This window comes from Ranitomeya variabilis, chromosome 1 (genome assembly GCF_051348905.1).
Source record: "Ranitomeya variabilis isolate aRanVar5 chromosome 1, aRanVar5.hap1, whole genome shotgun sequence".
Classification (NCBI taxonomy): domain Eukaryota; kingdom Metazoa; phylum Chordata; class Amphibia; order Anura; family Dendrobatidae; genus Ranitomeya; species Ranitomeya variabilis.
In genome coordinates, this window is record NC_135232.1 from 724,082,533 (window position 1) to 724,106,448 (window position 23,916).

Consider the following 23,916-nt stretch of genomic DNA (forward strand, 5'->3'; position numbering starts at 1 on the left):
TTGGAATGTTTAAAAAAAATTGAACATTTAACTTTTTTTTCACAAATTTTTTACTTCAGATCCAATTTGTTTTATTTTACCAAGGGTAACAGGAGAAATTGGACCAAAAAAGTCGTTGTACAATTTGTCCTGAGTACGCCGATACCCCACATGTTGGGGTAAACCATTGATTGGGCACATGGCAGAGCTCGGAAGGGAAGGAGCGCCATTTGACTTTTCAATGCAAGATTTGCTGGAATTGAGATCGGAGCCCATGTCGCGATTAGAGAGCCCCTGACGTGCCTAAACAGTGGAAACCCCCACAAGTGACACCATTTTGGAAAGTAGACCCTCTAAGGAACTAATCTAGATGTGTGGTGAGCACTTTGAACCTCCAAGTGCTTCACAGAAGTTTATAATGTAGAGCCGTAAAAAAAATTAATATTAATTTTCACAAAAAATGATCTTTTTGCCCCAAATTTTTTATTTTCCCAAGGGTAGCAGGATAAATTGGACCCCAAAAGTTGTTGTGCAATTTGTCCTGAGTACGCTGATACTTCATATATGGGGATAAACCACTGTTTGGGCGCATGGCAGAGCTCGGAAGGGAAGGAGCGCCATTTGACTTTTCAATGCAAAATTGGCTGGAATTGAGATCGGAACCCATGTCGTGTTTGGAGAGCCCCTGACGTGCCTAAACAGTGGAAACCCCCACAAGTGACACCATTTTGGAAAGAAGACCCCCTAAGGAACTTATCTAGATGTGTGGTGAGCACTTTGAACCTCCAAGTGCTTCACAGAAGTTTATAATGTAGAGCCGTAAAAAAAATTAATATTAATTTTCACAAAAAATGATCTTTTTGCCCCACATTTTTTATTTTCCCAAGGGTAGCAGGATAAATTGGATGCCAAAAGTTGTTGTGCAATTTGTCCTGAGTACGCTGATACTTCATATATGGGGATAAACCACTGTTTGGGCGCATGGCAGAGCTCGGAAGGGAAGGAGCGCCATTTGACTTTTCAATGCAAAATTGGCTGGAATTGAGATCGGAACCCATGTCGTGTTTGGAGAGCCCCTGACGTGCCTAAACAGTGGAAACCCCCACAAGTGACACCATTTTGGAAAGAAGACCCCCTAAGGAACTTATTTAGATGTGTGGTGAGCACTTTTAACCCCCAGTTGTTTCACTAAAGTTTAGAATGTAGCGCTGTGAAAATCAAAAAATCATTTTTTCTTTCCACAAAATGATGTTTTAGCCCGCAATTTTTTTTCCCCCAAGGGTAACAGGAGAAATTGGACCACAAAAGTTATTGTCCAATTTGTCCTGAGTACGCTGATACCCCATACATTGGGGGGAACCACTGTTTGGGCGCACGGCAGAGCTCGGAAGGGAAGGAGCGCCGTTTGAAATGCAGACTTAGATGGATTGGTCTGCAGGTGTCATGTTGCATTTGCAGAGCCCCTGATGTACCTAAACAGTAGAAACCCCCCACAAGTGACCCCATATTGGAAACTAGACCCCCCACGGAACTTATCTAGATGTGTTGTGAGAACTTTGAACCAACAAGTGTTTCACTACAGTTTATCACGCAGAGCCATGAAAATAAAAAAAATTTTTTTTTCCACGAAAATTATATTTTAGCCCCCACATTTTTATTTTCCCAAGGGTAACAGGAGAAATTGGACAACAAAAGTTGTTGTCCAATTTGTCCTGAGTACGCTGATACTTCATATATGGGGATAAACCACTGTTTGGGCGCACGGCAGAGCTCGGAAGGGAAGGAGCGCCGTTTGAAATGCAGACTTAGATGGATTGGTCTGCAGGTGTCATGTTGCATTTGCAGAGCCCCTGATGTACCTAAACAGTAGAAACCCCCCACAAGTGACCCCATATTGGAAACTAGACCCCCCACGGAACTTATCTAGATGTGTTGTGAGAACTTTGAACCCCCAAGTGCTTCACTACAGTTTATAACGCAGAGCCGCGAAAATAAAAAATATATTTTTTTCCACGAAAATTATATTTTAGCCCCCATGTTTTTATTTTTCCAAGGATAAGGCTGGTTTCACACTTGCGTTTTTTTTAAAAACGCATGTGTGAAAAAACGCATGTAATCGCGGTAAAACGCATGCGTTTTTTTAGACGCATGCGTTTTTATAGAAAAACACAAGAAAACAAGAAAAAAACAAAAAACCCTAACCCTACCCCTAACCCTACCCCTACCCCTAACCTGAAATACGTGGCACTGAAATACGTGGCACTGAAATACGTTTATATACGTATATACGTATATAAGTGCCACGATATTTCAGTGGCCACGTATATAAGTGCCACGTATATAAGTGCCACGTATATAAGTGCCACGTATATAAGTGCCACGTATATAAGTGCCACGTATATAAGTGCCACGTATTTCATGTACATGCCACGATATTTAAGTGCCACGTATTTAAGTGCCACGTATTTAAGTGCCACGTATTTAAGTGCCACGTATTTAAGTGCCACGTATTTAAGTGCCACGTATTTCACGTAAATGCCACGATATTTCAGTGCCACGTATTTCACTGAAATACCGTGGCACTTAAATACGTGGCACTGAAATATCGTGGCACTGAAATATCGTGGCACTGAAATATCGTGGCACTGAAATATCGTGGCACTGAAATACGTGGCACTGAAATACGTGGCACTGAAATACGTGGCACTGAAATACGTGGCACTATGACTGTCAGAAAATGTTCATTAAACGGTTAGGGATGAGTTTAGGGGTAGGGTTAGGGTTTGGATCCCTTTATCACCTTGATGGTGGTGGGTGACTTTTCAGTGTGTTCTGTTTTTTTTCTATAAAAACGCATGCGTTTTTAACGCAAACAAACGCGTTGAGATCGGACGCCATGTCGCGTTTGGAGAGCCCCTGATGTGCCTAAACAGTGAAAACTCCCCAATTCTAACTGAAACCCTAACCCCAACCCCAACCCTAGCCCTAACCCTAGTCCTAACCCTAGCGCTACTTTCACACTAGCGTTTTTTTGCATACGTCGCAATGCGTCGTTTTGGCGAAAAAACGCATCCTGCAAAGTCATCTGCAGGATGCGTTTTTTCCCCATAGACTAACATTAGCGACGTATTGACACACGTCGCAAGCGTCGTGCGACGGTTGCGTCGTGTTGTGGCGGACAGCCGGCAGCAACAAACGTTACATGTAACTTTTTTTGTGCCGACGGTCCACCATTTCCGACCGCGCATGCGCGGCTGGAACTCCGCCCCCACCTCCCCGCACCTCACAATGGGGCAGCGGATGCGTGGAAAAACAGCATCCGCTGCCCCCGTTGTGCGGCGCTTGCACAGTATGCGTCGGTATGTCGGGCCGACGCAGCGCGACGGCCCCGTACCGACGCTAGTGTGAAAGTAGCCTAACGGGAAAATGGAAATAAATATATTTTTTAAAATTTTATTATTTTTCCTAACTAAGGGGGTGATGAAGGGGGATTTGATTTACTTATATAGCGTTTTTTGGGCGGATTTTTATGGTTGGCAGCCGTCACACACTAAAAGACGCTTTTTATTGCAAACAATAGTTTTTGCATCACCACATTTTGAGAGCTATAATTTTTCCATATTTTGGTCCACAGAGTCATGTGAGATCTTGTTTTTTGCGGGACGAGTTGACGTTTTTGCTGGTACCATTTTCGGGTACATGACATTTTTTGATCGCTTTTTATTCCGATTTTTGGGAGGCGGAATGAACAAAAACCAGCAATTCCTGAAATTCTTTTAGGGGGGGCGTTTATACCGTTCCGCGTTTGGTAAAAAGGATAAAGCAGTTTTATTCTTCGGGTCAGTACGATTACAGCGATACCTCATTTATATAATTTTTTTATGTTTTGGCGCTTTCACACAATAAAAACTATTTTATATAAAAAAATAATTGTTTTTGCATCGCTTTATTCTGAGAGCTATAACTTTTTTATTTTTCTGCTGATGATGCTGTATGGCGGCTTTTTTTTTGCGGGACAAGATGACGTTTTCAGCGGTACCATGGTTATTTATATCCGTCTTTTTGATCGCGTGTTATTCCACTTTTTGTTTGGCGGTATGAGAATAAAGCGTTGTTTTTTGCCTCGTTTTTTTTTTTTTTTTTTTACGGTGTTCACTGAAGGGGTTAACTAGTGATATAGTTTTATAGGTGGGGTTGTTACGGACGCGGCGATACTAAATATGTGTACTTTTATTGTGTGGTGTTTTTTTTATTTAGATAAAGAAATGTATTTATGGGAATATATTTATTTTTTTTTTCTTTATTTAGGAATTTTTTTTTTTTTTTTTTTTACACATTTGGAAAATTTTTTTTTTTACTTTTTTACTTTGTCCCAGGAGGGGACATCACAGATCGGTGATCAGACCGTGTGCATAGCACTCGGTCTGATCACCGATGTGACAGGCACGTTCCACAGGCTTGCCGGCGCCTGCTATGAGGATTCTCAGCAGACGCCGGCAAGCAGGGTCATCTTATGACCCGGAAGGAGTCCCGCGGCCATCTTGGATCCGGGGACTCCTTCCAGGTCACCGGAACAGCGCGATCTCATCGCGCTGCTCCGGTGGGAGAGCGCAGGGAGCCCCCGTCCCTGCGCGATCCCCCTCTATGCCGCTGTCACTATTGACAGCGGCATCAGAGGGGTTAAATGCCCGCGATCGGCGACAGCGCCGATCGTGGGCATTGCTGCGGGGTGTCAGCTGTCATATACAGCTGACACCCGCACCCGATCACCGCGGCGCTCAGCGCGAGACCGCGGTGATCGGGGCGCCGTACTAGTACTGCGGCTGGCACTAATGCAGTGCCGGCAGCGCCGTACTAGTACGGCGCATGTCACGAAGGGGTTAATACAGAATTTGACTGCACTTGTGTATATTCCCCTGCGTGGGATTTTGTTGTGAAACTTTCTTGGTTTTTCTTTGAAAAATAAAAACACGTTGAAACTAAAATCCAGAAAATCACATTGTATAAATTATATAAATTTATTTGCATTTTGCAGTGATAAATAAGTATTGAGTCCTCTGGCAAACAAGACTTAATACTTGGTGGCAAAACCCTTGTTGGCAAGCACAGCAGTCAGACGTTTTTTGTAGTTGGTGATGAGGTTTGCACACATGTCAGGAGGAATTTTGGTCCACTCCTCTTTGCAGATCATCTCTAAATAATTAAGATTTTGAGGCTGTTGCATGGCAACCCAGAGCTTCAACTCCCGCCATAAGTTTTATATGGGATTAAGGCCTGGAGACTGGCTAGGCCACTCCATGATCTTAATGTGCTTCTTTTTGGGCCACTCCTTTCATAGCCACGACCTATTTTTAATGTCCTGGTGGAGGGAAGGAGGTTGACACTCAGAATTTTATGGTACATGGCTCCATCCATTCTCCCGTTGATGCAGTGAAGCAGTCTTGTGCCATTAGCAGAGAAACACCACCAAAAACGGTAATTAGACCTACCGGTAATTGTATTTCCAGGAATCCATCCTGACAGCACCATGGAGGACGTCCTTCTTATCCATAGTGGTACAGGAAATCACGAGAGTTAAAAGGACCCTCCCCCTTCCACCCTTCAGTGATTTTCCAAAGTAACACATCTGGATGGATGCAAAAAGAGAATTTTATTTTGAACATAACTTTTATACAAATGTTACTTCACATAAGTATACAACGTATTTGTAATAGGGAGGGAACTAACAGTGCTGTCAGGATGGATTCCTGGAAATACAATTACCGGTAGGTCTAATTACCGTTTTCCAGGTCACCACCACCTGACAGCACCATGGAGAAGTACCAAAGGAGAATTCTGGTCCTACGGAGGGACTACTGCCTGAAGCACCTTCCTGCCAAAAGCTAGCTGAGAATAGACTACATCTAGCTTGTAATGTTTCGTAAAGGTACTGAGGCTAGACCAAGATGCAGCTCTGCAAATCTGATCTGCCGAGGCCCCCCCCTTTCTCTGCCCATGAACCCGCCATAGCCCTGGATGAATGAGCCTTAAGATTTTCTGGGGGATCCCTACCTTGTGCCTGATAAGCCAGACTAATGGTGGACCTAATCCATCTCGCAATGGTGGATTTTGATGCCTTTCTTCCCTTATTAGGACCCCCATACAAGGACAAAGAGATTGCTATGCTGTCTCCAGGCCCTAGTTGCTTCTAAGTACTTAAGTACCGTCTCCCTGACATCTAGGTTATGGAAAAAACTTTCTTTTTTATTTCTGGGAAACTGGCAAAATGATGGAAGTACTACTTCCTGATTTATATTTGAAGCCGAGACCACCTTAGGAAGGAAACCTGGATTAAGTCTTAAAACAAGTCTATCGTCAAATATCTGTATATAGGGATTTTGGATGGACAAGGCCTGAAGTTCCCCCAGTCTTTTCGCCGATGTAATGGCCACTAGGAAGACTGTCTTGAGGGAAAGATTTACAATGTCTATATCTTTCGCTATAACAAATGGATCTTTACACAACTCGTTAAGGACCAGGTTAAGATCCCAAGGTGGGACTGATTTCCTAATTAAGGGTCTCAACCTTTGAACCGCTCTGGAGAACCGAGCTATCCAAGGGTGGGAAGCTAGGGTAGAATCATAAAATACACTTAGGGCTGCCACCTGGACCCTCAAAGTACTTGGTCTAAGACCTTTTTTGAATCCCTGCTGCAAAAAATCAAGAATTTTAGGAATGTCAGGGTGGTCAACATCGACTGTTGTGTCTCCACAAAAACTGCAGAATTTTTTCCATATCTTTAGATAGATTGCCGAGGTTACTGGCTTCCTACTTGCTTGAAGTATGGATAGGACTCCCTCCGAGAGCCCTTTTGCGTTCAGGATCTGGCACTCAGGATCCAAGCTGCTAATTGGAGGCTTCCTGGGTTCTGATGCAGAATCGGACCCTGGAATAGTAGATCCTCCCTTTCCGGCAGGAGATAGGGTTCCTCTACCGACAGCTTCCTCAACAAAGGGTACCAACTTCTTTTGGACCAGGAAGGAACCACCAAAATAACTTGAGCTCTGTCCTCGCATATTTTTCTGAGGATTCTCGGTATCATTGCAAGAGGGGGAAAAGCATATAGCAGACCCCCGCTCCATGACAGAGAGAGCGTCTACTCCCGCAGGATTTTCTTGAGGGTTCAATGAATAAAAGGTTCCGACCTTCGCGTTTCGTCTGGTCGCAAATAAGTCCACTGTCGGTGTTCCCCAGCGTTGACATATTGTGTTGAAAACTTCGTAGTTCAGTTCCCACTCCGTTGTCAATAGTTTTTCTCTGCTCAAGAAATCTGCAACTTGGTTCCTCGAACCTTCCAGATGCACTGTAGAAATTGAGAGTACCCACTTCTCCGCCCATCTGAAGATCTGATCCGCCAGAAGTTGAAGGTTTGAATGTCTTGGACCACCCTGGTGGCGAAGAAAAGCTACCGCCGTCATGTAGTCCGAGAAAATCTTTAGATGTTTGTTTCTTAGCAGGGCCTGCGCCGAACAGATGACCTTCCAAACTGCATGAAGTTCTCTGTGGTTTGAGGAATTCTTGCTGTCCTCTGAATTCCACTGTCCCTGGTAGCATCTTTCCAGGACCTGACCGCCCCAACCTAGTTGGCTTGCATCCGTTGTTACCGTGACCGATGGAGATTGGATCCATGGGACGCCTCTTTGCAGGTTTCTCGGAATAGTCCACCAGTGCAGGGACTGCTTGACCAGATGGGATAGGTGGAACTCCCTGTCCAGTGAGGTCTGTTTTCTGTCCCAAGAGGCGAGAACTGCTCTCTGTAACAAACGAGAATGAAATTGGCTCCAGCAGACACACGGGATGCAGGCTGTCATCATTCCTAGTATCTTCATCACATCCCTGATAGAGATTCGATTCCTTGAAAATTCGCGAATCCTCTTTATTAGGTCGGACCGCTTCTTGTCTGGAAGAAAAGTTTTCCTTATATTTGAGTCCAGGATAACGCCTAGAAATTTTATCCTTGGTTTGGGTGTGAGGTCTGACTTTGACCAGTTTATCACCCAGCCTACTTTTTGCAGTGTGGAAATCACCAATTGACAGTCGATTTTGAGCTGCCCCACATTGTCTGCCACTATTAGAAAGTCGTCTAAATAGGGTATTATTGTGACATCTTTATTTCTTAGATAAGAGACTATTTTTACAACCAGCTTTGTAAAGATTCTGGGCGCTGTCGCCAGACCAATTGGGAGGCAACGAAACTGAAAATGAAAGATCTTTCCTTCCATTTCTATGGCAAATCTGAGATATTTTTGATGATCTAGAAATAATGGTACATGATAATACGCACTTTTTAAGTCTAAAGTACACATTACCGCATTTTTTCCTACCAGAAGTACTGTGGAACGTATTGATTCCATCTTGAACCTCTTGTACTGCAGCCATTTGTTTAAGGGCTTGAGGTTTATTATAGTTTGAGATTCCCCCGAAGGTTTCCTTATAGAGAAGAGGCCTGAGTAATGACCTCTTCCTATCTGTTGAGGAGGAACAGGAGCTATTGCCTTCATTCGCAGAAGATCCTGTATGTCCGACCACATAGGGGAGGCTGAGGAGAGATGGACGTTTGACACGAAATATCTTTCTGGAGGAAGAGAGTCGAACTCTATTCTGTACCCCTGGGATATGACCTGAAGTACCCAAGGACTTCTGGTAATCCTCTCCCAATCTCCCAGGAAATTCAACAACCGCCCCCCTATCCTGGTGGCGTGATTTTCTTCGAAACTCCGATCTAGAGGTCGAGGGACCGGAATCTCTATTTTTGTTTCTATTCTCTCCCCCTTTTTGGTAGCTCCACCTCCCGTTTTCCCTTACCCCTATAGTCTGATCTCTGACTATAATAGGGCCTGCGAAAGGGCTGGTACTTCCTACGTTTTTCCTCCGGAACCCCCTTTTTTTCATCTGAAGCTTTCTCCAGAATATCATCCAGTATGGGCCTGAAGACTCTGCCTCCTGAAAAGGGAAAAGAGCACAACTTATTTTTGGAATGAACATCTCCTGACCAGTTCTTTAACCAAATATCCCTCCTAGCAGCATTTGATAAAGACTGGCCTCTGGCTGTGAACCTAACCGATTCTGCAGTAGCATCTGCAAGAAAACCAGTTGCTAGTTTCAATAAAGGGATAGCTTTAATGATAGACTCTCTAGGAGTTCTAGCTGACAACTGATCCTTCAAATCATCTACCCACAAATGCATGGCTCGAGCCACTGATGTCGCCGCAATATTTGTGCGGATTAAGGCCGCTGAACTTTCCCAGGCTCTTTTCAAGAGCCCATCTGCCTTACGGTCCATTGGCTCCTTTAAATTAGAGGAGTCCTCAAATGGAATGGCGGTTCTTTTAGACACTTTTGCAAGCGGAATGTCAATCTTGGGAATATCTTCCCACTCCTTGACCTCCTCATGATCAAATGGTAGACGAATTCTGAAATCCCTAGGGATCGATATTCTCCTTTCTGCTTCTTCCCATTCTTCTAATATCATAGAGCGAATGTGGGCATTTACAGGGAATACTTTCGAAATCTGAGAACATAGCCCCCCGAACATCTCATCTTGAACTGACTGAGTAGTTGAGGGCTCCTCAATTTGCATAGTCCGCCTAACCGCCTCCAGAAGCTCATCTATATCATTAGATGAGAACAAATATTTCTTCCCTCTTTCAGGAGGTTCCCTGATCAACTCCTCATCTTCCAGATCTGAGTCAAAAGAGCTGTCCTCGGATGACCGATCTGATTCCCTCTGTCTTTTCCTAGATCTTTGTGGATCCTGAGGGTCAGACTGAATGGGCTGGGGAAAGGTTAAGCCAGATATCGAGGCCTGCACCTCTTCTCTGACAATGGCTCTCATATTTGACATCAGGGAAGCCTGCTCTTCTCCCACGATACGGCTGGTGCAAGATTCGCAAAGCGATTTCTGCCAGGAGTCTTTAAGCCTTACGGCACAGATGGGGCACTTCTTACACTTGCCGGATTTCTTAACCACCGACGGGGCCTACAATAGATAATATAGACACCTGATGGGCCCGTATAAATATTGAAATTATAGGGATCAGACCCCCAGCCTAGGACTCACGTGTGCCTGGCCCTCCTGCGTTTCGGATCTCGTGTCCTCCATGCTGCTGCTCTAGAACCATGTAGCACAGGACACAGCGGCACATACCTTTTATATTCTTTGATGTCACCGCCGCCTGCCCCGGGCCCTCCTCGCAGTGTAGAGTAGGAGGGAAGAGAACGCTGCCCCATGCTGCCGGCCGCGACCCGGTAGTGACGCGCGCGGCAATCCGTGAACCAGAAGTGTTCGATGCGGCCGTATCTCCTGGCCGCAGAGACCGCGGCTCATGATCTTCTCCTGGCTGGTGGCACCTGCACTCATCCCGGGATCCGCGTGACAAGGAGGCACCCCTGCAGAGGCGTTCCAGATGCAGGTACCTCAGGGCTACGTCCAGGGTCGAGAGCCCCCCCAGGGGGAAGCGACCCCTCACCGGGAGCAGCGCTGCACCGGTGCTGCTGAGGGACCCCATTACTCGGGTTTCAGCCAAGCAGGGTCTTGTAGTGGGAAGGAAGAGGCCGAGCCCACCCGATCCTCACCACCTGCACGGGACAGACGGAGCTCTCGTCGTTCCCATCCGCAGTGGGACAGGAAAAACACTGAAGGGTGGAACGGGGAGGGTCCTTTTAACTCTCGTGGTTTCCTGTCCCACTATGGATAAGAAGGACGTCCTCCGTGGTGCTGTCAGGTGGTGACCTGGAAACAATGTTTCCACCTCCATGCTTGACAGAGGGGACGGTGTTATTTGGGTCATAGGCAGTGCATTTCTCTTCCTCCAAACACGACGAGTTGAGTTAATGCCAAAGACCTCAATTTTTGTCTCATCTGACCACAGCACCTTCTCCCAATCACTCACAGAATCATACAGGTGTTCATTGGTAAACTTCAGATGGGCCTGCACATGTGCCTTCTTGAGCAGGGGGACCATGTGGACACTGCTGGATTTTAAATCTTTACGGCCTAATGTGTTACCAATGGTTTTTTTGGTGACTGTGGTCCCAGCTGCCTTGAGATCATTAACAAGATTCCCCGTGTAGTTTTAGGCTGATCTCTCATCTTCCTCATGATCAAGGATACCCCACGAGGAGAGATTTTGCATGGTGCCCCAGATCGATGTCAATTGACAGTCATTTTGTATTTCTTCCATTTTCTTACTATTGCACCAACAGTTGTCTTCTCCTCACCCAGTGTCTTACTTATAGTTTTGTAGCCCATTCCAGCTTTGTGCAGGTCTATGATCTTGTCCCTGACATCCTTGTAAAGCTCTTTGGTCTTGCCCATGATGTACAGGTTAGAGTCTGACTGATTACACCAAAAATCGTATATGAGCTAAAGGTACCGTCACATTAAGCGACGCTGCAGCGATATAGACAACGATGCCGATCGCTGCAGCGTCGCTGTTTCGTCGTTGTGTGGTCGCTGGAGAGCTGTCACACAGACAGCTCTCCAGCGACCAACGATGCCGAAGTCCCCGGGTAACCAGGGTAAACATCGCCGGCCCTAAAGCAGAGCGGTGACGTCACCGCTGTGCTCTGCTTTACGGCCGGCCGGCGCTGACACAGTGCAGGGAAGCGGACGCCGGGGGACCCGACAGACACCGGAATGTAAGTATGTAGTGTTTGTTTTTTTTACATTTACAATGGTAAGCAGGGTAAATATCGGGTTACTAAGCGTGGCCCTGCGCTTAGTAACACGATGTTTACCATGGTTACCAGTGAAGACATCGCTGAATCCGCGTCACACACACCGATTCAGCGATGTCAGCGGGTGATCCAGCGACAAAATAAGGTGCTGGCCTTCTAGCTCCGACCAACGATGTCACAGCAGGCTCCTGATCGCTGCTGCGTGTCAAACACAACGATATCGCTATCCAGGACGCTGCAACGTCACGGATCGCTATCGTTATCGTTGTTAAGTGTGAAGGTACCTTAAGGCCACCGATATCAGGGGCTTATCTACAGCATTTTGTAATGCTGTAGATAAGCCCCCGATGTAACCTGAAAGGTAAGAAAAACAGATTATATCATACTCACCCAGGGGCGGTCCCGCTGTGGCCCGGGTCCGATGGGCGTCACAGTCCGGGTCCAGCGCCTCCTTTCTTCATACGATGACGTCCTCCTCTCTGACCTTTCCCGGTCCATACTCACTGTAGTACTTTGCTCTGCCCTCAACAGGGCAGACAAAGTACGCCTGCGCCGAAGCCGCGGCAGGAAGACAAGAAGAGGACGTCATCGTAAGAAGATAGGAGGCGCCGGACTCGGACCGCAGCCAGACCGCCCCTGGGTGAGTATAATATAATCTGTTTTTCTTACCTTTCAGGTTACATCGGGGGCTTAGCTCATATATGATTTTTGAGGTGACAGATTCCGTTTAATTGAGTCTGTGGACAGGAGTCTTTTATAAAGGTGACTATGTAAGACAGCTGTCTTTAATGCAGTTGATTAGGAGCGTCTAACAGGTCTGTAGGAGTCAGAACTCTTAATGGTTGGCAGGGGATGAAATACTGATTTCTCACTACAAAATGCAAATAAATTTATATAATTTATACAATGTGATTTTCTAGATTTTATTTTTGAAATTCTATCTCTCAATGTTAAAATTAACTTACCCTTAAAATTATAAACTGTTCATGTGTTTGTCAGTGGGCAAACTTACAAAATCAGCAAGGGATCAAATACTTATTTCCCCCACTGTATGTGGATTCAGCCCAGACATTTTATCCTTCAGGTTACATTCGTCTCTCATCACCTCGCCCGCACAATGTTACATTTTGCATTTTGATATAAACATTTTAGATTCTTCTAATTAGAAACCGTAGGAAACTATGTTTTGGTGACAAATTGTACAGCGTTACGGTGTCAGATTGCCTTTAAGGGAACCTGGCGAGCAGCCGGCCAATGAGGTCCCACGCTGAGCCAGCTGTGCTCATTGGCCGCAGAACACAGCGGTTTGGGAATTGACATTGGATACAGGCTTCTGGGATTATCTCAATACCAAAACCTGCATTTTCCAACTCAAAAAAAAAAAAAAAAAGGGTGAAGCTGGGCTGAAAACTACAGTGAAGCACTGATCTGCAGCCCCAAGAGGCTGGAAAGGTAAAATACATGCCACCATTACTACTGAATAAGAAAGGACAATGAAAACTGGCATGGAAAAAGACCTTTATACTGTATACTAAGTATGGGGAAGCTGAACCGTAGAGACCAGAGTCCGAGGACTGCTGTTAAGGCAAGAGGTCACATTGTATTCACTCCTGTAAAATACGGTCAGACTGTGGTGCTCTCTACTGTAAGGGCGGTCAGACTGTGGAGGTCTCTACTGTAAGAGCGGTCAGACTGTGGAGGTCTCTACTGTAAGAGCGGTCAGACTGTGGAGGTCTCTACTGTAAGAGCGGTCAGACTGTGGAGGTCTCTGTTGTAAGAGCGATCAGACTGTGGAGGTCTCTGTTGTAAGAGCGATCAGACTGTGGAGGTCTCTATTGTAAGAGTGGTCAGACTGTGGAGGTCTCTATTGTAAGAGCGGTCAGACTGTGGAGGTCTCTATTGTAAGAGCGGTCAGACTGTGGACGTCTATTGTAAGAACGGTCAGACTGTGAAGGTCTCTACTGTAAGAGCGGTCAGACTGTGGAGGTCTCTATTGTAAGAGCGGTCAGACTGTGGAGGTCTGTACTGTAAGAACGGTCAGACTGTGAAGGTCTCTACTGTAAGAGCGGTCAGACTGTGGAGGTCTCTATTGTAAGAGCGGTCAGACTGTGGAGGTCTCTATTGTAAGAGCGGTCAGACTGTGGAGGTCTCTATTGTAAGAGCGGTCAGACTGTGGACGTCTATTGTAAGAACGGTCAGACTGTGAAGGTCTCTATTGTAAGAGCAGTCAGACTGTGGAGGTCTGTACTGTAACAGCGGTCACACTGTGGAGGTCTGTACTGTAAAAGCGGTCAGACTGTGGCGGTCTATTGTAAGAGCGGTCAGACTGTGGAGGTCTGTACTGTAACAGCGGTCAAACTGTGGACGTCTATTGTAAGAACGGTCAGACTGTGAAGGTCTCTATTGTAAGAGCAGTCAGACTGTGGAGGTCTGTACTGTAACAGCGGTCACACTGTGGAGGTCTGTACTTTAAGAGCGGTCAGACTGTGGAGGTCTCTACTGTAAGAGCGGTCAGACTGTGGCGGTCTCTATAGTAAGAGCGTTCAGACTGTGGCGGTCTCTACTGTAAGAGCGGTCAGACTGTAGAGGTCTGTACTGTAACAGCGGTCACACTGTGGAGGTCTGTACTGTAACAGCGGTCACACTGTGGAGGTCTGTACTGTAAAAGCGGTCAGACTGTGGCGGTCTCTATTGTAAGAGCGGTCAGACTGGAGGTCTCTACTGTAAGAGCGGTCAGACTGTGGAGGTCTGTACTGTAAGAGCGGTCAGACTGTGGAGGTCTCTACTGTAAGAGCGGTCAGACTGTGGAGGTCTCCACTGTAAGAGCGGTCAGACTGTGGAGGTCTGTACTGTAAGAGCGGTCAGACTGTGGAGGTCTCCACTGTAAGAGCGGTCAGACTGTGGAGGTCTCCACTGTAAAAGAAAAATTGCGGACATCTACGCCGTAAAGTTAGTAACAATATAGATTATCTATCTTAACAGCAGTCACACACTAGAACTCTCTACCATAAGAGCGGTTACACAATGGATTCTCAACTGTAAGAGTGGTCACACTGAAGGAGATTCCCCAGCCAATAAGTACAGTTCTTTTTTTATTTTCCACAGGAAGGGAAGTATTTACCATATGCTTTGAGTGTTGCTCACCTGTCCATACATTGTTTCTGGGAGGCAGAGGCCGAGTGTGATTAGGGCCAAAATCCTGAAACATAAGCAAAGTGAGTTTATCTACAAAGTCCTCAGACAAGAGTGCAGCTCTGAAAATACAACTCAGCTTCCAGCAAAACTATGTGCGCACGTTGCAGATTTGCTTGTGCAAAATTCTGTGCAGTTTCTGCCTCTCTTGGCAGAAAACGCAGTTGAAAATCCGCATGGTTTTTATGCGGATTTGATGTGTTTTTGTAAATCCATAGAGCTAAATAAAGATATATTATTAAAAAAAAGAATTGTGATGTAATTTCCTTGTTCAACCTCTTCAGCCAGATACCTTCATTAATATTAAACAAAGAGACACACACACCAGCCTATATAGGAGCAATAACATAAGTAACCTACATATGCTGTAACAAAAAAGCAACTGTCAGAAATCTGCATGAAATGCAATCTGTTTATTTTTCAAAAAATTTTTTTAAAAAAATTGCGTGGGCTGAAGCATAATTTTGATAACCAGAAGAGGGAAAGCCAATGGCTGAGGGCAGATATTAATATTCTGGGAAGGAGCCAATAGCCGTAAAGGTTCCCAGGCAATTAATATCAGCTCATAATTGTTTGCTTAGCCTTTACTGGATATTTTACAGGGGAACCCCAGAAAAAAATTGACATGGGGTCCCACTAAAAAATTGAACCAGCACAGGCTAGGCAGACAGCTGTGGGCTGATATTAATAGCCTGGGAAGGGGCCATGGATATTGACACCCCCCCCAGGCTAAAAACATCAGCACTCAGCTGTCCCAGAAATGGCGCATCTTATAGATGCCCAAATTTTAGCACTTAACCTCGCTCTTCCCACTTGCCCTGTAGCGATGGCAAGTGGGGTTCATATTTGTGGGGTTGATGTTATCTTTGTATTGTCAGGTGATATCAAGCCCACAGATTAGTAATATATAAGACATCTATCCATTACTAACCCTATAGTTACATAGTAAATAAAGACACGGCCAGAATAAAATCCTTTATCTAATATATAATTGCCTAGAATACTACTTCCTGCAATTTGTGCCAACTTCCGTGGCTTTGTCCGGAGCTATTGTCCGGAGCTATTGTCCGGAGCTATTGTCCGGAGCTATTGTCCGGAGCTAATGTCCGGAGCTAATGTCCGGAGCTAATGTCCGGAGCTAATGTCCGGAGCTAAGTGACGTCACCAGTGTCCTACACCCAGGCAGAGCACAGTGGCCCCAGGCAGAGCACAGGGGCCCCAGGCAGAACATGGGGCCCCAGGCAGAGCACAGGGGCCCCAGGCAGAGCACAGGGGCCCCAGGCAGAGCACAGGGGCCCCAGGCAGCATATGGGGCCCCAGGCAGAGCACAGTGGCCCCAGGCAGCATATGGGGCCCCAGGCAGAGCACAGTGGCCCCAGGCAGAGCACAGGGGCCCCAGGCAGCATATGGGGCCCCAGGCAGAGCACAGTGGTCCCAGGCAGAGCACAGGGGCCCCAGGCAGCTTATGGGGCCCCAGGCAGAGCACAGTGGCCCCAGGCAGAACATGGGGCCCCAGGCAGAACATGGGGCCCAGGCAGAGCACAGGGGCCTTAGGCAGAGCACAGGGGCCCCAGGCAGAGCACAGGGGCCCCAGGCAGCATATGGGGCCCCAGGCAGAGCACAGGGGCCCCAGGCAGCATATGGGGCCCCAGGCAGAGCACAGTGGCCCCATGCAGAGCACAGGGGCCCCAGGCAGCATATGGGGCCCCAGGCAGAGCACAGTGGTCCCAGGCAGAGCACAGGGGCCCCAGGCAGAGCACAGTGGCCCCAGGCAGAACATGGGGCCCCAGGCAGAGCACAGGGGCCCCAGGCAGAGCACAGGGGCCCCAGGCAGCATATGGGGCCCCAGGCAGAGCACAGTGGTCCCAGGTAGAGCACAGGGGCCCCAGGCAGCCTATGGGGCCCCAGGCAGAGCACAGGGGCCCCAGGCAGCCTATGGGGCCCCAGGCAGAGCACAGGGGCCCCAGGCAGCATATGGGGCCCCAGGCAGCGCACAGTGGCCCCAGGCAGAGCACAGGGGCCCCAGGCAGAACATGGGGCCCCAGGCAGAGCACAGGGGCCCCAGGCAGCATATGGGGCCCCAGGCAGCATATGGGGCCCCAGGCAGCATATGGGGCCCCAGGCAGAGCACAGGGGCCCCAGGCAGCATATGGGGCCCCAGGCAGAGCACAGCGATATTTTGGACCACTGTGCGGTGTTTCAGACCCCCTGTGTGATGTATAGGGCCCTGTTCTTAAGTATATTAAAGATTAAAGTAACGCATATTAAAGTATATTATAGATCAAATTTGACACGTTTATGAGCACCATTGAGTGATATACTCAAGAATTACATAATTTTTCAACATTTTATGGTTTCAAACTGTAAACACTCAAGAGTTTTTTTTACTTCAACCAGAAAACCTTAACGGTTCATAAAAAACTTGACTGTTCAGGATATGATAAAAGTCATAGTATTCTGAATCTTTAACTTATAAAGATACCTTTACATGGGGTGATTATTGGTTCCAGAGAGGCTTTCGGCCGATAATCGTACACATGGCTGGTGACAGGACAATACAATATAAACGTTCAAAGGTAAACACTGATAACATTAAAATCTAATATATAATTGCCTAGAATACTACTTCCGGCAATTTGTGCCAACTTCCGTGGCTTTGTCCGGAGATAATGTCCGGAGATAAGTGACGTCACCAGCGTCCTACACCCGCTCAGGGTGGACAAAGATATATGCCTTCGTGGTGCGCGGCACTTTTCTGATTGGTTGCCGCCTGCCGCGAGCGACCAATCAGAAATGTGCCGTACTGTCAAGAATTGTCAAGAGCTGGTGAGTGCAGCCATTTTTTGTTCTTTCTTACTATTATTTATTAATTGTATTATTCTTACATTTGAATAAATAAAGTATATATGGATTCTAGACTCCCGATTCTTTAGAATCGGGCTGCCATCTAGTTTGAAATAATCACATAGACTCCTTTATTGAATCTTAATTTACCATACTTACTGAATGCCTAACCCCCGATGCCCTCGTCTCATGCAACAAAAATAAAATAATAAATCTTTACCATACTTACTGAACGCCTAATCGCCGACGCCCTAGTCTCCTGCAACAAAAATAAAATAATAAACCAACATATAATACTCCTGGCCTGTCAGACGTAGTCCATTACAGTGTCCCATGACGATCTCACGTGTTGAACAGTCACATCGGAATGTGACCGCTCTACCCAGCCTCCGGCGATAAACTGACAGGAGGTAATCACTCCTGCAGTGTATCACTGAGAGTTCACCAGAGTTCATCAGCTCCGGTGCCGTCACTTACGGCACCGCTGCTTGAGAAAATAAGAGCACCGGAGCTGATCCGCTGATAAACTCCGGTGAACTCTCGCCGGTGACTCAGTGATACACTGCGGGTGAGATCGCTGTTGGACACTCTTTATTAAGTGGACTATGGCAGAAAGGTAAATATATTGGTTTATTATTTTTGATTGCTTGCAGGAGACATGGGTGTCGGGGATTAGGAGTTTTGTGAGTATGTATATTGTTTGCAATTATGAAAATACTGTATATATATTTTTTTAGAATTTAACACAGGCACCGGATGACTGGACTACTCTCCCATCATCGGCTCACGCTGTCACTGTTATATGTGACAGCAGACATAGCTAGATGGGAGTATTAGTCCCATCAAACGATGCCTGGGTGCATACACACACCCACACACACACACTGCCCACACACATTCTACTTCTGACATTTTCTCTCTGCAGCGTTTTTGGCACGCAAATCTGCAAACCTTTTTACACCTGCAGTTTGGCTGCGGATTTGACTGACTCAATGTAAGTCAATGGGTGCAGAAACGCTGCAGATCTGCATAAAGAATTGACATGCTGCGGATAATAAAAAAGCTGTGAATCAGTACAGAATTTTCCGCAGCATGTGCATATCAACTCTGGATTCCCATTGATTAACATTGCTAGAGCAATCCTTTGTGGATTTGGGGCAATTCCGTGCAGAAGAAAAGCTGTGGATCCGCAACAAATCCGCAATTTGTGCACATAGTATGAGTAAAGTATGACCAAACAAATGCTGTTTCCATTTACTATCAGTACAATATAATATAGGATGTAACTCAGGATCACAAAAGTAATGTATGTTAACAGTGACTCCACCAGCAGAATAATAAGCTCAGCTCTGGAGTATAATACAGGATGTAACTCAGGATCAGTACAGGGCTTTAGTAATGCTGCAAGAAAATAACCACTATAATAATGTCCCCTATATACAAGAATATAACTAGTGTAATATGGTCCCATGTACAATATAGCTACTATAATACTGCCCCTATGTACAAGAATATAACTACTATAATACTGCTCATATGTACAAGAATATAACTACTATAATACTGCCCCCATGTACAAGAATATATCTACTATAATACTCCCCCTATGTGCAAGAATATAACTACTACTAGATGTTGGCCTGATTCTAACGCATCGGGTATTCTAGACACTGCATGTCCACGTAGTATATTGCCCAGTCACGTAGTATATTGCCCAGTGGCGTAGTATAATGCTCTATGCAGTTATGGCCCCATAGATGCCCCATATAATGCTCCATGCAGTTATGGCCCCATAGATGCTCCATATAATGCTCCATGCAGTTATAGCCCCATAGATGTCCCATATAATGCTCCATGCAGTTATGGCCCCATAGATGCTCCATATAATGCTCCAGGCAGATATGGCCCCATAGATGCCCCATGCAGTTATGGCCCCATAGATACCCCATATAATGCTCCATGCAGTTATGGCCCCATAGATGCCCCATATAATGCTCCATGCTGTTCTTTATGGCCCCATAGACGCTCCATACAGCATTGTGCCACATGTAATGCTGCAATAATAATAAAAAAAAATCACATACTCACCTCTCGTCGCTGCCCGCTGCTCCTCAGCGTCCCGTCTCTCCACACTGACTGTTCAGGCAGAGGGCGGTGCGCACACTAATACGTCATCGAGCCCTCTGACCTGCACAGTCACTGCAAGAGGACGGGAAGACGGAGCGGCGCCCGGCGGATGGAACGCGGACAGGTGAAAATGAAATACTTCACCAGCTCCCGGCGCTCCTGACGCTGTCCCTGTCTGTCCCATGGTACCGCAGCTTCTTCGCGCCTGCGCGAGAAGGACCTGCCATGACGTAACGGTCACATGACCGTGACATCATGCCAGGTCCTTCTTGCGCAGGCCCTGTGATGACGTCGCGGTCACATGACCGTGACGTCATGGCAGGTCCTTCTCGTGCAAGCGCGCAGGGCCTGTGATGACGTCGCGGTCACATGACCGTTAAGTCATGGCAGGTCCTTCGCGCATACCATCCTTGCCACCGAAACCTGCCAGCGGAAGGTGAGTATATAATGATTTTTTATTTATTTTTATTTTTAAACATTAGATGTTTTTACTATTGACGCTGCATAGGCAGCATCAATAGTAAAAACTTGGTCACACAGGGTTAATAGCGGCGGTAACAGAGTGAGTTACCCGTGGCATAACGCTGTCCGTTACAGCCGGCATTAACCCTGTGTGAGCGGTGACTGGAGGGGAGTATGGAGCGGGCGCCGGGCACTGACTGCAGGGTAGGGAGGGACTAATCGGACTGTGGCCGTCGCTGATTGGTCGCGGCATGACAGGCAGCTGGCGAGACCAATCAGTGACTTGGATTCCATGACAGACAGAGGCCGCGACCAATGAATATCCGTGACAGAAAGACAGACAGACGGAAGTGACCCTTAGACAATTATATACTGCTCCCGACGTACAAGAATATAACTACTATAATACTGCTCCTATATACAAGAGTATAACTACTATAATACTGCTCCCTACGTACAAGAATATAACTACTATAATACTGCTCCCTATGTACAAGAATATAACTACTATAATACTGCTCCCTATGTACAAGAATATAACTACTATAATACTGCTCCTATATACAAGAGTATAACTACTATAATACTGCTCCCTACGTACAAGAATATAACTACTATAATACTGCTCCCTATGTACAAGAATATAGCTACTATAATACTGCTCTTACGTACAAGAATATAACCACTATAATATTGCCCCTATGTACAAGAATATAACTACTATAATACTGCCCCCTATGTGCAAGAATATAACTACTATAATACTGCCACTATGTACAAGAATATAACTACTATAATACTGCTCCCTACGTACCAGAATATAACTACTATAATACTGCTCCCTTATACAAGAATGTAACTACTATAATACTGCTCTCTTATACAAGAATATAACTACTATAATACTGCCCCTATGTACAAGATTATAACTACTATAATACTCCCCCTATGTACAAGAATATAACTACTATAATACTCCCCCTATGTACAAGAATATAACTACTATAATACTGCTCCTATACAAGAATACTACTATAATACTGCTCCCTACGTACAAGAATATAACTACTATAATACTGCCCCTATGTACAAGAATATAACTACTATAATACTCCCCCTATGTACAAGAATATAACTACTATAATACTCCCCCTATGTACAAGAATATAACTACTATAATACTGCTCCTATATACAAGAATATAACTACTATAATACTGCTCCCTATGTACAAGAATATAGCTACTATAATACTGCTCTTATGTACAAGAATATAACCACTATAATATTGCCCCTATGTACAAGAATATAACTACTATAATACTGCCCCCTATGTGCAAGAATATAACTACTATAATACTGCCAATATGTACAAGAATATAACTACTATAATACTGCTCCCTTATACAAGAATATAACTACTATAATACTGCTCTTATGTACAAGAAACAAGAATATAACTACTATAATACTGCCCCTATGTACAAGAATATAACTACTATAATACTGCTCCCTAAGTACAAGAATATGACTACTATAATACTGCTCCTATACAAGAATACTACTATAATACTGCTCCCTACGTACAAGAATATAACTACTATAAATACTGCCCCTATGTACAAGAATATAACTACTGTAATACTCCCCCTATGTACAAGAATATAACTACTATAATACTGCTCCTATGTACAAGAATATAACTACTATAATACTGGTCCTATGTACAAGAATATAACTATTATAATACTGCCCCCTATGTGCAAGAATATAACTACTATAATACTGACCATGTACAAGATTATAACTACTATAATACTGCTCCCTACGTACAAGAATATAACTACTATAATACTGCTCCCTTATACAAGAATATAACTACTATAATACTGCTCTTATGTACAAGAATATAACTACTATAATACTGCCCCTATGTACAAGAATATAACTACTATAATACTGCTTCCTTATACAAGAATATAACTACTATAATACTGCTCCCTTATACAAGAATATAACTACTATAATACTGCTCTTATGTACAAGAATATAACTACTATAATACTGCCCCTATGTACAAGAATATAACTACTATAATACTGCTCCTATATACAAGACAAAGGGGTTGGACAAAATAATGGAAACACCTGGAAACATCAACAAAAGTTAGTTTAATATGGTGTAGGTCCAACTTTTGCGGCGATTACAGCCTCAATTCTCCGAGGTATGGATTCACACAAGGTGTGAATTGTTTCCAATTGTTTTAGCCCATTCTGCAGTTAAAACCCCTCCAGTTCTTTGAGCGACGATGGCAGCGGAAATCGACGTCTAACTTGTATCTCTAAAATCGACCATAAATGCTCAATACTGTTGAGGTCTGGGGATTGTGGGGGCCAGATGAGATGCTCAACTTCATTAGAATGTTCCTCGTGCCATGCTTTAACGATTCTAAGTGTATGAATTGGTGCATTATCATCCTGAAAGATGGCGTTGCCCTCTAGGAACAGTGCTTGAACCATTGGATGCACTTGGTCGCCCAAAATGCCTAAATAATCTCGGCTGTTAAGGCCATGTTCACACTTTGCGGTTTTTACCGCGGAACCGCGGCGATTTTGATGCTGCGGGTCCGCAGCAGTTTCCATAGCGTTTCCATTTACATGTAAACCCTATGGAAACCGCAAACCGCTGTGCACATGCTGCGGGAAAAACCGCGCAGAAACGCAGCGGTTTACAACCCGCAGCATGTCACTTCTTTGTGCAGAATTGCTGCGATTCTGCACCCATAGGAATGCATTGAACCGCTAACTTCCCGCATGAGGCTGTGCCCACGTTGCGGGAAGTAAGCGGTTAATGTGCGGGTGGTACCCGGGGTGGAGGAGAGGAGACTCTCCTCCAGGCCCTGGGAACCATATTTGGGGTAAAAAAAAGAATAAAAATAAAAAATCATGTTATACTCACCTCTCAGCGCTACACGCGGCCGGCCGGTCAGAGTTGCTGTGCGAGCAGGACCTGCGGTGACGTCGCGGTCACATGACCGTGATGACGCCCGGGTCACATGACCGTGACGTCACGAAGGTCCTTCTCGCCACAGCATCTTTGGAACCGGAGCGCCGCGTGCAGCGCCGAGGAGATCCAGACATCGGAGGGTGAGTATAACCAATTTTTATTATTTTTAACATTACTATTGATGCTGCATATTGCTGTATATGCAGCATCAATAGTATAGGAGTAATCCCGCAGCGGAAACCGCGGAACAAACCGCGATAAATCTGCAGGGATAACCGCAGCGGTTTTGCCCTGCAGATTTATCAATTCCGCTGCGGGAGAACCTGCAGAGGGACGCCGCAAAGTGTGAATGTGGCCTAATTCTTCCAAGAAGGGATATCGTTGGCCCAGCAGATCTCCATGAAATAGCACCCCAGATCATCACAGACCCTCCGCCATGTTTTACAGTTGGGAGAAGGCAGTCTGGATAGAATGCTTCTTTCGGCTGTCTCCAAACGTACACTCGGCCGGAGGTCGGAAATAGGGTAAACGATGATTTGTCTAAGAATATCACATGTTTCCACTGCTCGAGGGACCAATTCTGGAGGTT

General features: G+C 45.6%; 1 protein-coding gene across 2 annotated transcripts in view; it reads right to left on the reverse strand.

The window, feature by feature from the left end:
- The window catches only part of FBLN5 (fibulin 5), a 51,392-nt gene that overhangs the window by 21,201 nt on the left and 6,275 nt on the right, over nt 1-23,916 (reverse strand). For both annotated transcript variants that reach the window (XM_077267819.1, XM_077267814.1), the window contains exon 2: nt 14,842-14,896. In XM_077267819.1, coding sequence (XP_077123934.1) covers nt 14,842-14,896 — 55 coding nt within the window. The remainder of the gene's footprint in view (nt 1-14,841; nt 14,897-23,916) is intronic.